This window comes from Python bivittatus, unplaced genomic scaffold, assembly GCF_059951505.1.
Source record: "Python bivittatus isolate LINGU-HERP-01145 unplaced genomic scaffold, Pbiv_v1 ctg000440_np1212, whole genome shotgun sequence".
Taxonomy (NCBI): domain Eukaryota; kingdom Metazoa; phylum Chordata; class Lepidosauria; order Squamata; family Pythonidae; genus Python; species Python bivittatus.
The window spans coordinates 5,747,526-5,763,078 of NW_028277063.1; the positions used below are offsets into that span (position 1 = coordinate 5,747,526).

Here is a 15,553-nt window from a genome sequence, read left to right on the forward strand (position 1 = left end):
TGCTATTAAGAATCATTTACAGTCCTAGAACTTTAGGTTGTATACCTTTGATACACAGGATACCCTAGTAAAGGTAACAAAATATTCAACTTTAGGGCACCTAAAACTGAAAAAAAAGGAATCTTTTTTTGATCCAGTGGTTTATTAAGCTAAAGGAAATAACTTTGAGTATCCATTCCTCCTCCTGGAGAATACGTGGTCACTATGAGTTGACACCGACTTGATGGCACTTAATCAAATCTATTCCTTCCAAATACTAGTTAAGCCTTATCGTTTTGGCTGTCGTTGCCTTTTATTACAAGTTAAAAGAATAAAATCTCTAAGTCGAGCTCAACTCACATGTACAGTTTCATTGGCAACAATATGGGCACAGTTTGCTATTACTCCATTTCAAATTATATCCAGCTTTTCTCTTTGACTAAGGGATTTTTCCATGCCCTCCCCTCTTTTTGCTTAATGAAGAATTCTTAAAACTCAACAGTTCACACGACACATTAAACTACCCGGACTATCCCACCATATTTTGACGGGGTGTACAGTATTGCGCGAACTCAGTCCCACGTGATTAGCTTTTAGTGATTTCAGCGCGAGCTTGCACGTTTAGGCAGAAGCAAATCCCACATGTTTTTAATCGAAGGTAACGTTGCTGCCCCCTACAGGCGACGCCGGGAACCAAAGTCTTCGACCTGGGCGGGGCCTCCTCGCCGCCGCCGCATCACACGATCGCCTGTTTTCGCCCCTTCCGTACAAGACAGACGGTGCCGCTGTCACGTGATCCACAAAGCCGGGGAATTATGCCCTTACAGCACATGCATTTACTACGAAACAGTTTTGCGCATGAGCCGACGGAAGTTGCGCGATCGCATCCCCCCCCCGCTCTTCAAACCGGCAACCAGACAAGAGGATGTCATCGCTTTAGCCCGCCCACCGCTCGGGTGCCGCTACATCGTCACGTGACCGGCAATGACCCTCTCCCATTCTCCGCGCTGCTTCACCCTCTCCCTTTTTTCCGCCTGTCCCCTGCCGGCCGCTGGATCACGTGACTCTATAAAGCGGGTTGCCGCCTCGGGTCGGGCACAGCTGAGTAGAGTGGAGCGATGGCGGCGGCAGCGGCGGGTCCCGGGAGAGAGCAGGAGCTCCCGCCTCGCAAGGAGGGTGAGCGTGCCGGGGCTCGGGGAGCAGGGCAGGCGGGGCGCGGTAGCCCGGCGAGCCTGTCGGAGGCTGATCGCAAGGCACGCGCGAGCTGCCTCTCCGAAGATGAGGGCATGCCCGGGCATGAGGATTTCCATGGCTCCCCTCGCCCTTTAGTCTGGGCGGCTGGAGGCTGCTTGCCTAGCGCCTTCCTGATGAGACCGACCCCGACAGTCGCCGTCCCCACCCAGCGAGTCCATTGCCTCTGCTGGCTGAGAGCGGTAGCCTCGCCTCTAGAGGAGCAGCGGGCTGTGGAAGGGCAGGGCCGTGTGCTTGTTTTGTTTTTCCGCTGAGTCCGTGCGACAACCCTGCCAGGTAGGTTGGAGTGACTGGCGGGCAACAGCCTTCGCTGCCCTTTGGCTTCTGCCGCCCCCTCCTCGATTAAACTGGGATGTTTTTCATTTATCCTGGCACGGAGGCTTTATTATTGAAATGATGCGTTGCCTCAGGGTGACTGGATCAGCAAGGATTTTAAAATGACAATAGGGTAACCTCCCCTGGCAGAATAGTTTTATTTAGTGCTCAAAAGATGCTGGGCAGGACTCCTGTGAGAGCGGAGTCAGGATAATTTAGATTTCTAAAACCACCCGACTCAACAGCAACTCTGGGTTTCATTCAGATTAAAAACGAAATCACAGTACATCAACCCCCCCCCCCGGATGATATTGATGTAGAAGAAGAAACGGGGATAGATGTATACCATGAACAAACCTGACATAGCAATCCAGGCATACGTGGACCCCAAGCTATTCCAGGACTGGGAAAGCCCCCGGTCTTCAGTGCGGTCTTCAGTGCCCGTTTCAGAGAGCAGGGTTGGAGGTGTTCGAACCTCTGGGTGGGAACGGGTGATGCCCTGGCAGAAGGCAGATGTCGCGACAGAGTTGAAATGTTTAGAAAGGTTCTGTTCTTCGTTTGTTCTTTTCTTGTTAAGACAGCCATAGTTACTATGTTCAGGGTGGCTTACGCGCAAAGGAATACAAAAAGTTCCTGAAAATCAAAGCAGCAGCAAAACATTGAAACATGAGATGGCGATGAATGCCAGCATCAAATTAGAAACTGAAAATCTGTATAAGGGCAGTGCCTTCAGGAAGCTAATTAAAATGTCATAAAATAGCACGGAAGCTTTTGAATTCTTAACAAATCAATGAAGGGAAGCAAAAAAGATGGTATCGTAATGAAGCTGTGGAGTCTTGATTTCAGGTGTTCCTAGATGAGTATTTTATTGTGCAGTCATCCCACTTCTTAAGTGGAAGGTACAAGAGTTCCAGATGTATTCCAGTTGTAATGCATCCATACTTTAAACTATTACTTGTGTCTCCTCCTGACACACACACAGCAGTAAGGAGAAGAATGGAGTAGCTGTACAGTGCTTTTTGATAGCAGTGAGACTTTGCTCCTGATAAGTCTCCATAGCATGGCGATAAGTTACAAACATTCACGTTGGGTTTTGCTTTTCTACTATGTCCTGCAATGTTAGAGTTTCACATAGATCTTTTGGAATGCAGACCTAATATGTTTGAAGGATGATAGATTTGATTTAAATCACTAGTTGGATTCTATTAATCATTAATTTCTTGAACTTTGATAGAAAAATACATTTTTCAGTACTCAGGTATGGAGTTTCTTCAGCATTTTGCACACACAGTTGTCTTATCTAAAGATTCAAAAGATATTCCCAAGTGAGTCTCCTCGATGGTTTGCTGGCTTAATAGGATTTAATTTCTACATTTTCTCCAGTAGGACCCAGAAATCTATTTTAAGAAACTGCACCCCCACCACCTCTTCTTCCTCCTGCCCAGGTCTCTTCCATTTCTCCTCCCTCCATCTTTGTCTTCTCAGTTTTAGAAAGAGATAAGAACTTGCTGATGTGTCCTGTCAAAGTGCCCCAACTGCAAGATCAATCAGGACTGTGATTTCCAATCTTCATATAGTCAACCATTAACCAATAGGCCCATAAAATGTAATTAGAAGTTGAGATGAATATTCATGTTGATACATTTGAACTAGATAACATCTCAACAAAATTTTAAAATGTGATTGAACTAAGATTCTCATTAAAAAAAAAAACATTAATCTTGATTTGCCTATTAACATGGTTTGGTTGTGCATTTTGGTTGTTTTGTTCATTTAGATCTTATGGTTTTGTATTTGAACTGTATTTGTTTATTTCCCCTACAGTTCTAAATCTGAGAAAATAAAAAGAGAAAAAATCTTTTCCATTTTTACGCAAAACACACAGGTCCTTTGGTAGGTAGAAATCAAAATTAGTGAAATAAGATTGTTTCATAAAAATGAAGGTTATCTGATATACTAAATTTTAAAAATGTATCTCATTTGCCAATGTATTTTTTGAGAATAAAATTCATTTCTTCACCAAAACTAATATATTTATATGAATTGTTTTTTTTTCCTAGACATTGAGATGGATGTTGTTGTAGTACTTGCTATTGCCCTAAGTGGCCCTTTTGTGCATATTCTGTGTATTCTTGTTATAACTATTGGATTTTTTGTTATTATTGATTTGTTTCTGAGTTTGAATTCTGCTAGCCGTCCAGAGTCTCTGTTGTGAGATGGGCAGCCACAATAGACAGATAGACAGATAGACAGACAGACAGACAGACAGACAGACAGACAGACAGACAGACAGACAGACAGACAGATAGATAGATAGATAGATAGATAGATAGATAGATAGATAGATAGTCCTTGCTACAGATTTTGATGGTAACCTGTACAAAATACCTAGTTAACTTAAAAAAAAAAAAAAAAAGGCCACACTTAATCAGATTAACAGTATTTCTAATTCATTGTTGTTTGGCCATAACAGAAAACTAAAAGCTGAGAAACCGGAGGAGAGGGGCTCAGCACCCCTCCTTTAACTTGTTAGATTATCGTTCAGAGGAATACTGCCTTTGAAAGTAGCTCTGTTTGGCTATCTTGGTTGATAATTGTCTCTAGATTTGCTCTCTGTAAATTTGTCTCATTACTTGATCAAAATCAAGTTGGTGATCATTGTGTAAAAGACAAGTCCCTGCTTGTTAGAAACTTACGATCTAAATTTAGATCAGGAGGACAGAAAAAGAGGCAAGGTATAAATGTGAAGAAAACAGGAAGACATAACTTAACAGCATGTTGTATGTGGATCAAGGCACTAGACACTGTATTGAAACTTCAGAAAAGTGTGTCAGTTTTACTCTGTGTAAGACATGAAACATTTTTGATGGGCACATTCTTTGGGGTGAATGGGAGAAGGTGATGTATTACTCTGTACCGGGCAAAAGTTCTTCCTAGATCACATTCTTTTCTGATCATGGGGAAGCTGTGACAGAATAGAAAGCATGAGAGGTAGGAACATGTATGTGCAAAGACTCTTCAGAAAACAGACAAATGTTAAAGAAAAAAAGTGTATTTAAAAACAGCTTTTGGTCTCACACTTCTCTAACATCAGTAAACCAAAGGCGTGCCCTTCATATGACAAATACATGTATAAGTTCTAAGAAACCCAAGCTATCTCCACATTATGGCTGTAAGGCAGTTTTCCCATCTTTATGCCCCCCATATACACTAAGACCCCAATGTCACTGGGGCTGCTGACTAGGAATTCTGGGAATTGTGGTTTTGACATCTGCGTGGTGCCAGGTAGAAGAAAGTTGCAGTTAAGGTAGACTGTTTCTGGCTGGATGGCCTTAGACCAGTGTTTCTCAACCGTGGCAACTTGAAGATGTGTGGACCAACTCCCAGAATGCCCCAGCCCCAGCATGTTCCACACATCTTCATGGTCCACACATCTTCAAGCTGCCACGGTTGAGAAACACTGCATTAGTGGTCTTGCTTTTTTTTGCTAATTTTGTGGAAGTCGCAAAAATAATAAGTGGATACCTGAGCCAATCACAGTAAAGATGTGTGAGAGCTATACATGCTGCTAGGAAATAATTAGTCATAACAATAAAGCTGCCTTGAAAGGAAATGGGTGGCATGTCAAAGAAACGAAAAAGGAAATTGGTTTATTTATTAGAACTGATGAAGGAAGAACATACTGAGAGCTTTTCTTTTCCATCTTCTATTGACATTTGCAACAGATGAATTTCAGGCTGGGGGAAGGGGGTTTCTTGATAGAAAGGTGAGTCAGCTATGTCTAGTCAATGTGGCGCGAGCAAGGGAGTCACAAGATTCACATACTGCTCTATAAGTTTGTTTCCTGGTTTTCATAGAATCATAGAGTTGGAAGAGACCTAAGAAGTCACTAAGTCCAACCCTCTGATACTGCAGGATTCACGACACTATCGCCAATAAATGAAAACCTCCAGTGAAAGGGAAGAAACCACTGTGTGCAACAACCAGTTGCGCCGACTGATAGCTCTTACTGTCAAGTTCTTCCTAATGTCTTATCTGAATCTACGTCCTTGAAGTTTCATCCCATTAGATCTAGTCTTACCCTCTGGAGCAAGTGAGAATAAGTCTGAACCCTCTACAGCAGTGTTTCTCAACCTTAGCAACTTTAAGATATGTGGACTTCAACTCCCAGAATTCCCCAGCCAGCATGGCTGGCTGGGGAATTCTGGGAGTTGAAGTCCACATATCTTAAAGTTGCTAGGGTTGAGAACACTCCTCTATAGTGTGGCAGCCCTTCAGATATTTAAAGATAGCTGTCACATCTCTTCTCAACCTTTTCTTCTCCAACTTAATCATACCTAACTCTTTTAACCGTTCCTCGTAGGACTTGTTTTCCAGACCTTTCACCATCTTGGTAGTCCTTCTCTAGACTTGCTCCTGTTTATCAATGTGCTTTTTAAACTGGGATGTGCGGAACTGAATGCAAGACTCTGAGACCTGATCAAAGCAGAGTAGAGTGGGATAGCTACTGCCCTCAGCCTGCACTCTGTGCTCCTTATGATGCTTCTCAAGATGTCGTTGGGGTTCACCGCTGCATTACATTGTTGGAACAAGTTGAGCTTGTGATCCACTAGGCAACCAAGTCCTTCTCACACGTGCTGCTCTTGAACCAGATTTTCCCCATCCTGTACTTATTTCTTTCAATCTTCTTACCTAATTGCATGGCATTACATTTCTCCCTGCTTATTTTTAATCTTATTTGTTTCCACCCACTGTTCTAGCCTAAGTCTTTTTGGATTTTCCCCTCTCCTCCCTAGTATTAGCCACCTCTCCTAGCTTTATTTAGGCTTGCCATGTTCAACAATTCAAGCTGTTGCCATTTATGAGATGCGTCATCATAAAATGTGTAAACCCAGCCAGTTCTGATGGCACACGGCACAAAAGTGGCATTTCATAGCGCTGTTGTCCCAGCCAACTGATTTCTGCCATTCACTGAGCAAGAGGTAATGACAGACAGTAATAGGGATTAGATGAATTCGCAGAGAATGGATGCTTTTGGCCAATATGGAAACCCTTTATATCCTGAGTGGGGGATTCCAGTAGCTATATGTTAGGCCCTTGTGTGAAGGAGGATGCTGGGCTAGGTAGAGCTTAGATCTTAGTTAGCTTGGCTGTTCTGCTCCTGGAGATCTTTCTCTTCCCCATAGCTCATGTTCATATTGCTGATTCTCTCCCTTTCAGGTACAAGTTCAGATCAAATCCTTCAGACAGGAACCATTCTTCTCAAAAGGTGAGTTCTAAATTTTCAGCAAATATCTAGACCAGTGTTTCTCAACCTTGACCATTTTAAAGATTTGTGGAATTCTGGGAGTTGAAGTCCACACATCTTAAAGCTGCTAAGGTTGAGAAACACTACTCTAGAGGCATATAGTTCCCCTCTTGGGGGAACTAGGACATAAAGCCATGGCTTTGAGCTGTTGATTCCTCTGTGAAGATCACACGGATAGAGCTGGTTGAGATCTCAGGCTGAAGATTCTTGTATGATTTACTTTATTTTACTTGGACCCTGTTTCAGCTTTATTAGGGATCGGGTACAGTGCTGTGGGGATTCAGAACGCATTGAGGTGACAGTGGCAGAGCTTGAAGACTCAGAGGCTCAGGCTTGTAATCCCAACACCAAGCAACTAAGTGAGTGCCTGCGCCGGATTGGAGATGAACTGGATGGAAACACAGAGCTACAGAGGTGTGTTCTGGCAGTAGAGAGTGGTGTCCCACCACTGTAGCCATTATTTCTTTAGAATATCTAAATCGTTATTTGCAGTTCAAATATTCAAGAAGACTTAAAAGCAACAGTAGCAATTGGGGGGGGGGGGACTAGTATAAAATCCCCGAAGTTCATAGATACATCAGCCTTTAGTTTTCTGCCTGATAGAAGTGAACGTTGCATTCATAAAGTTATTGCTTTTCTATCTTCCATCAATCCTTTTGGCATCTCTGTGTAGCTTTGAATTGATTAAATATATGCTTCTTTAAGTTGTGCAAGTTTGCAGAGCAGCATACAGTAAAAATTAAAGTCTGTAGAACTGGCTACATCAGTTAATCAAAAGCCATTTAAATTGTTACGGAAGATTGTACCCTAACAATCCTATATAGAGTACAGATGTGTCAGGACCATTTTTAAATATGATATTAATAAATAATTTTTGGTAGGAGCCCCAAAACCAAAACGAATGCCGTGTGAGTTTCTCTGGGCTGTGTGTTGCAAGGCAGGGGTGCCATGACTAGGAATAGCATGCATCTCTATGATACAGCCCATTTGATGATGTTAAGCAAGCCTGGGGATCCCTTAGAGGAAAATCGACTTCATTGGGGAATGCAATTTTCATCCACCTGGTTCTTCGCACACAGAGGCTTTGTTGGAAGGGAATTGTAGTCTCAGCACTTCAGGAAGGTGTCTGGATGGCGAAAAGTGCCTGTCTGTGTTCACCTTGACAACCTTCTGCACTTTCTGCTTCATCAGGCCTGGTGAATTTCTTATGAAGGACTTCAAGGAGCATGGCTTTACAGAGGTCAAAGCTTAGCCCTACCTGGATCATTTTTTAAAAAAAAAGCTGCATTGTGCTAGGCTCACTGAGTTTCTCCAGTATTCAGTTGAGGCGCTCCCTAACTTGGGCTGTTCTTTTGCTGTGCCTTACAGGATGATAGAACAAGTTCAGATGTATCCCCCCAAGGAAGTTTTCTTTCGAGTGGCTGCCGAGATGTTCTCGGATGGTGCTTTTAACTGGGGCCGTGTGGTGGCATTGTTTTATTTTGCGTGCAAGTTGGTCCTAAAGGTAAGTATGTTGTTGCTAGTCTTCCCCTTTTTCAGACACTCTTCCCAGCTGCTGTCATTTTTTTTTTTTTTTGCTTCCTTTTTCATGGACTTCTCCCCATCCTGGCTGTTTTTAATAACTAACTTTTCTTTCTTTCTCTGTTTTGTCATTTTTGAACAGGTAGTGTGCACTAAATTACCAGAGCTCCTAAGGACTGTCATCAGCTGGACTATGGAATATATCCAGGAACATGTCCTGGCTTGGATCCAAGCCCAAGGGGGATGGGTGAGTTTACAATGGCTTTCCATTGACTTCCTTCAGATTAGGAAAGCTTTATCAGAGACGTGAGCAGATCTCAGCTTTTTAAAACCCAAACTCCAGGGTCCACCAACTGGAGCTCTGTGCACCACAGTTAGCTGAGCACAAGCATACATTGAGCTGAGTTTCACAGATCACTAAGTTATGATTAACTTAACCATACCTTTTAAGTATTCCACAATTCAATAATTGTGGTTATTGAACAATACAACACAACACAACACAATACAATACAAAGTTTGTGCAGCACACTAAGCCATAAACTACAGCTTAAAAAATACCAAATTCATACAGACTAAGCCAAAACCCAACAAATCATACAGTGACTTAGCATGTGGTCACAATGATTTTAGTAGTTCATTCAGGAACAGGGGTGGTCAAATAATTAAACCCCTTTTTTATATTTAATAATAAAAAGTGGGAAGAGGTGAACTCTTAAGTGTTCTTACAGCTCCTCTTCTCACTCCCACCTTTATGCTTTTTCTCCCAGCTGAGCAATTCCTGTATCAACATTTTGGAGAAGGGAGAAAACTTGAACATTCCTTATGTCTTCCCGGAATTCTCAGCCATCATGGATTATTGTTTGAAAACTTTCCTTCTCCCTAACCCTAACTGGGAAGACAAAGACAACCTGTGTGGTTCAGGTGTTGGACTGATGCTGGGGAGGCCCCAGTTCAAGAGCACCCTCCCTCGGTGTCTCGGAGCTGTTCTCTCTCACCCCAGCCTCCTTCGCAAGATGGCTGTGAAGATCAAAACGCAGGGATGTGGGCCCTTGTGGGGAAACTGTAAATGTGACACCCTTACCTTGAGGCTTGCCTTACTGAAGATCTCTTTGTCTTCTCCCTCCCTCTCTTGTTTGTTGTTTGTCTCTTCCAGGAGGGCCTCCTCTCCTCTTTCAGCACCCCCACTTGGCAAACCATTGCTGTCTTTGCTGCCGGGGTCTTGACTGCCTCACTGACCTTCTGGAAAATGTCTTAATCCTCAGCCACCTCCAGAAGGAGGACCTTTTCATGACGAGAACAAGTGGAGGAGGGGCAGGTTCCCCTAATTTCCTAACCAAGAAAGAAAATGTGTTAGGATTCCTTTTCGGGCCTGTGTTGAAGAGCTTTTTAAAACAAATGCTGTTGCTCGTATTTGGTGCCTTTTTTCAAAAAAAAGTGCACACTTTTTTGTTTTGACAAGTGTGTACTTCTTACTTTGCTTTCTCCAGTCGGCCTCTTGGGCTTAGAGGTCCGAAGACATTAAGGTTCTCTAGTTTTGAAACAATGGCGGGGAACAAGGTGAAGGATGCCATGGTTTGTTCTCTTTGCCAGCAGCTTGTGAGAACTGCTGAATGTTTATACTGTTTTTTTGGAAGACTAATCCCAGCTCTTCTTCTGCCAACAATCACAGCAGTGCGTTTGTCCAGCATCCTCAGATTAGATGTTTTTTAAGGGATCCATGCAAACAAGTTTTGATATTTTATGTTTTCCTTTCCTCGAACAGAAGCTGAATTTTGGCAATACCCTGAGAGAAAACCAGGTTCTCTCCTTACTAAACTTGACATATTAGAATAGATTACACTTCAGCTGGTGAATCTACTTTTTTTTCAAGATCACTGACCTAGTCACGATCAAAGTGAAGGAAACATTGAACAGAGTCTTTTGCAACACCTGATATGTACAGAACCTTTTGGGTTGACTTTTTAAAAAAAGAATTGTATTGCTGGAAAATGAGAATTTGGAAGCCACGCTCCTTTCTGCCAGATCTGTGTTTCTCTATAGAAACTCGTAGGGGCGCTAAATAGAAACATGTTCTAATCTAAATGGGTCTGTCTCCAGTCAAAAAAGGTGAGAAAAATGCTTTATAAAAGCAGCAGGTCTCCAAGTGGAACACAGAAGACATTGCGAGAGAGTAAATGGCTGGAAGATTCCTTCTCTGCATAAGGAATTTTACTACTTCATTCTGACCTGATGGAAAAGAACTTTTCATTTGCCTTGGAGATCCGAGTCAAGAAATGGAAAAGGGAGAACGCAAAGGGTTTCTGATCTATTTATTCCACAAGAGATTTGTTTCATTACTTGCTTCTTCCCCATTTCTGCATTTTACCTCAGCCTTCCCCAACCTTGTGGCCTCCAGAAGTTTTCCAAATAACATGCTGGCTGGGAATTCTGGAAGTTGCAGTTTCAATCCATTTGGAGGGGGCCAAGTTGAGGAAACCTGTTGAGTTGAATTACCCTTGGGGTTTCTTAGTCGTTAGACTCAGCCAAATAAAAAAAACTCCAGGAAATCCAGCACCACACTCTCTTCTACCATGTCCTAGTACATTATATCTCATAGTTGTGATAACGGTTAGGACATTTGGATGCATGTCACTATTGTGGGTTTTTGTTTTTGTTTTTTTGGCTACGTTACTTCTTCCTTGTGTTCACGTGTGCAATGGTAAGCATTGTGACTGCAGATCTGGCTAGGTGCAAAACATGGAGCATCTGCATATATGCCCCCAAAGTATGCCCACATGTTAACACCCACCTTGGATTATGGACTTCCCATTGGTATTTATTGGTGCGCAAGAAGTATTTCTCATTCAAAGATCAGGATTGGGGACCTGTGATCCTCTAGATGTTGCTGATTCAAAAATCCCAACTGCCTCAGCTGGCATGGCCATGGTGGGTGATGCTGGGAATAGTAATTCAGCAGCCTCTGGTAGGAAGGCTACAGATTCCCACCCCTGCTTTGAACCCTCCCCAAAGTACTTACATTCACTTTTCCATTATCTTCCAGTGGATCAACTTATAATCAAAATGCATCTTTACACTTCTGTACAGCATTTCCCTTGGAATTCCAGGCGAATTTGTCCAAGATATATAGACCTAGTTGGGGGTGGGCCAAGTAACATATTGTTGAACTATTTGACCAAGAGCTCGGGTACTAAAATTGTTGTGGTATATCAAGCGAAGCAAAGAGAGGCAGAGAATCAGCAATCTGATTCTGTAAGATACAATAGATGACCTTTTGGCCATCAGTTTTTCCTGTCACTGTCACGATATCTTTATCTGTTGTTTTAACTGGCAGGAATGGAAGATGGCATATGCAGGACTGGCACCCTCTATTGGGTTAGACTTTTGGCTGCTTTCACATAGCTTAGTACTAACCATGTTTGTATGGTAACTGAGCAAGAAATCTCTGTTGGTAAGGGAGCGTGTGTGCCAGTTTGTACCCCCTAAAGCAGTTCACTGTGTTGTTCACCCGCTACATGGTTGCCATGTAGGATCCTTTTCACCTGGGGCTGCACCTTTAGATGGCAACATGCCAAGTGAAAAATACCAAGATGCAGCTATTGAGAATTCAGATGATCCCATCAATCAGAAATTCCAGTTAACAAAAGCTGCACATGTGGGGTTTAAATTGGCACCCTTGCCACTGGAGGCTTCCTTCTCAGCATGTTTGGTGAACATGGCCGATCTAAGGCATCATTGGATTATGCTGGGGCTGCCAAATCTGACAGAGGGTTGATAGGTAGCAACCATCAAGTAGAGGTTGGGGAATTCTTTCATATTGTTCTTAGTTGCAAAGAAATGGTTGTGGCCAAGCAAATGGCAGGAGATTTTCAAGGATATGGAAAAATGGTAGTTGTCCAGTTGTAGAAACCTGCTTTTTCTGTGTCCTCTTGCTAATTCTTAGTGTGGTATCCCTGTTAGACTTCCTGATACAGTTGTACATTCTTCTGTCTGCTGTTGTGCTCAGTTTATATTTTGGTAGCACATCAAGCTAGGCGAACATCTGGGGTCCTCTTTAATTATCCTTCGTAGATTAGCCTGCTAATGACCCTTCTATTCATCCAGGCACATTGGTTCAGCTGGATATTACAAGTCTGTGGCTGAAGAAATGAGATGGGAGTTAAGATTTTGAGTGCAGTGGAGATGAGAGATGGGTCAATATGAACTAACTGTACTTGAATAATTATATTGGGGAGGGATTTTGTTACCTCAGGGGGTTGGGTTAGGGAGGGAGTGAATTGCCATTAAGGGTTGGGCTTAGGTAGACTGGGCAAATTCCATTTTTCTCAGTGGGTCCAGAAACAGAACAATACATAATGACGTGGGTTTGTGAATGCTGGAGCTTCTGTTGTCATTCTTTAAGGTATTTTGGGGTGCTGTGGATTTTCATGATATAATAATTTTGGAATTGTGAAGTAAAAGAGTCCAGGAGTGTGAATTTGCTGGACTAGGGGTGGGTTGGACTGGGTTGATCTAGAACTTTGGATTACTTTTTGTAGTGCTTTGATATTTCGAGCTGTGGGGTTTTTTTCCTTTCAAGGGTTCTTTCTGACTCTTTGAGGAGGTGTGACTTATAGAGTTAAGATAGCATGGCTGTGTTTTTATGGCATTAGTTTGGGATTAGCAGGCAATGATGCTGCAGAATTTATGCCAGTTGGCTATTAATTGTCAGTTAAGATTTAATTACTCCTAAATCTGTGCATGTGTCACCCTGGATTTGTACCTTCATGGGCACGTGTATGTATGATGCTTTGCTTTTGTTCAGACACTTGTTTTGCATCATGCTTCTCTCCCGAAAATGTATGGGTGACCCTTCTTGCTGCACCAGGATCTTCAACTATTCTTTCACCACCCAGTGGTAAAAGTATTCTCATCATATACATTGTGGCAGGTACCTGCAACAAATAGCTCTGGGTGGATCACCTCTGGACATCCACCCTTCTTAGCCAACAGTCCTCATGGATGGGCAAGCTCCACTGTGCCAGAGGAACAGGTGGCCATTCAGCCTTCAGTCACAGGCCGTCCTGCTCCGTGTCCCCTCTCCTCAGCCAGGGCACAGGGGAGCCTCTGCTAAATCAGTGGACTGCAGCGATGAAGAGCTCTTGGCCAAAAGTTCCTGTTCAGAAGCTCCAAGGTTAGCCAGATGTAGTACTGAAGGTTGTTCAGCAAATGTAAGCTTTTTATCCATCGCATCAGGCTCGCTGCAGGATACCTATATTTGTTCAGAAGGGAATGAAGGATGCAAACAGTATTTGAAACGGTCGGCCCATGGGCAATTTAGACAGAACGTCTCTCTCTTAGCTGACATCGGCATGGTATCTTTGACTGCTTAATCATATATCTTAAAAACTGTCACGTTTTTATTGGGAATTAAATTCTTTAACTGCGTATATTTCTGGGCTTTGACATATACTGCAAGAGGTCTGCGGGCCTGAGACACAGTGGCTGACGTTGGCATTGACTATGCCTCTTACTGTTGGAATTCAGTCACATCTGATTGTAAAGCCAACATTATAATGTACCCAGGGATAGATGTTCTACTGTTCAAGTTTATTCATATTTGTATTTTCTATGCAATTGACCCTTCCCTTGCTTAGGCAATAGTTTATACACTTTTTTTAACAAAACAAAACAAAAAAAATGAAATCTACCTTCCCATTTTATAATTTTTTTTAAAAAAATGTTGGATTCATCTTTAATCTGTCAACTGAAGTTACAGGGGATTTTTTGTTGGTGTGGAAATTAAAAATGAAAAAAATTAAATGTGAAAGTTCCAGAGTTGTCTCTATAAAAAATGAAGGAGCAAGAAACTGTAACTGACAACAAAGGGTATCACTTCAGTAGATTTCAGAAAATATATGTGATTTTTGTGTCTTCAGAGATGCAGAAGTTATTCAGCACATACTTTAGTTTTTTAGGATGTTATATGCTTCTAGGTCTCATTGTTGCAAAGCTAGTTGGAAGGAATGCCCAATCAGTCCCGTCCCTGCCTTCCTTGTGTTCACCAAGAGAGGCTACACACCTAATTATTCAATATACCATAGTTAAGCCACAACTATAATATATGAACTCGTTCAGTGGCTGGGTTCACTTTGCACCAAGCAATGATTTGCTTAACCAACAAGCTACAATGACCTTTTTATGCAGTGCTGAACTATAAGCCAGGCTTCAGAAACCACAATAGGTGGGTTCATATATCACACTAAGCTTGTGTTTCTCAACCTCTGGCTGGGGAATTCTGGGAGTTGAAGTCCACACACCTTAAAGTTGCTGAGGTTGAGAAACACTACACTTAAGCCATAAAGACGTGGTTTGCTAACCACAGTTCCTGGGTTTGCACAGTATTTAGTTACGCTGTTCAGGTATATCATGCTGGTCTCCCAAAAAAACTCCCAGATCAGAAAACCAATACATAACAAAATCCATAAATGATCCACCCACCCTGGTATCCATTAACTGGTGACGGCAGTATAACTAAAATGACCAGTATAGTTATAAAATTAATAAAAGCTCTGATGCAGCTGGTTGTTCACTGCTTTCCCAAATACTATCAGGGAGGAGGTGGTCTGGAGCTTGGGGGATAAACTATTCCACAGCAATGGAGCATGACAGAAAAACATCATTTTCTGTCCCTCAATCTCACATAAAGGGGAGTCTGTCAACATCCTTGCTTGGGAGAAGTGAACTAAACAGGTTGGTTCTACCAGAAGAGTCCTGGAAATACATGGGTGCCGAGCTGCACCGATGGATTCCAGCACTCTGGCGCTTAGAAGCCTATTAGTAGCCTTGGCCATGTTGACAACCTTGGTGTTAATGTGGTTGTTATAACTCTCATCTGTCAGCCAGTGGGCTACTGTCCTACACCAAGTGGGGCTCCCAGGTGTTCTTCAAAGGCAGTATTTTGTGGAATGCATTGCAGTAATCGAGACTAGAGGTCATAAGGCTGTGAGTTACTTTTGCCCATCCTAGCTATAGCTGCCACCTCTTTATCAGGCATCGGTCCACAAATTTGATCATTGTTTTTTCTAATCCCTCAACCAAATTATTTTGAACAGCATAGATCTAGCAAGGAGGTCTCTCATTACCACCAGCTGGACATGGAGCTGTTGATGGTCATTCATCGAGTAGAGTTGTCAACCA

At 42.6% G+C, this 15,553-nt stretch overlaps 1 protein-coding gene across 1 annotated transcript; it reads left to right on the top strand.

The window, feature by feature from the left end:
- The first annotated feature begins 936 nt into the window (after positions 1–936).
- Positions 937–14,176, top strand: LOC103058396 (apoptosis regulator BAX-like). The gene is made up of 6 exons (XM_007435401.3): positions 937–1,155; positions 6,766–6,814; positions 7,100–7,267; positions 8,222–8,357; positions 8,517–8,621; positions 9,531–14,176. The coding sequence occupies exons 1-6, from the start codon at positions 1,098–1,100 to the stop codon at positions 9,630–9,632; spliced, it is 618 nt and encodes a 205-aa protein (XP_007435463.2). The 5' UTR covers positions 937–1,097; the 3' UTR covers positions 9,633–14,176.
- The last annotated feature ends 1,377 nt before the right edge of the window (positions 14,177–15,553 follow it).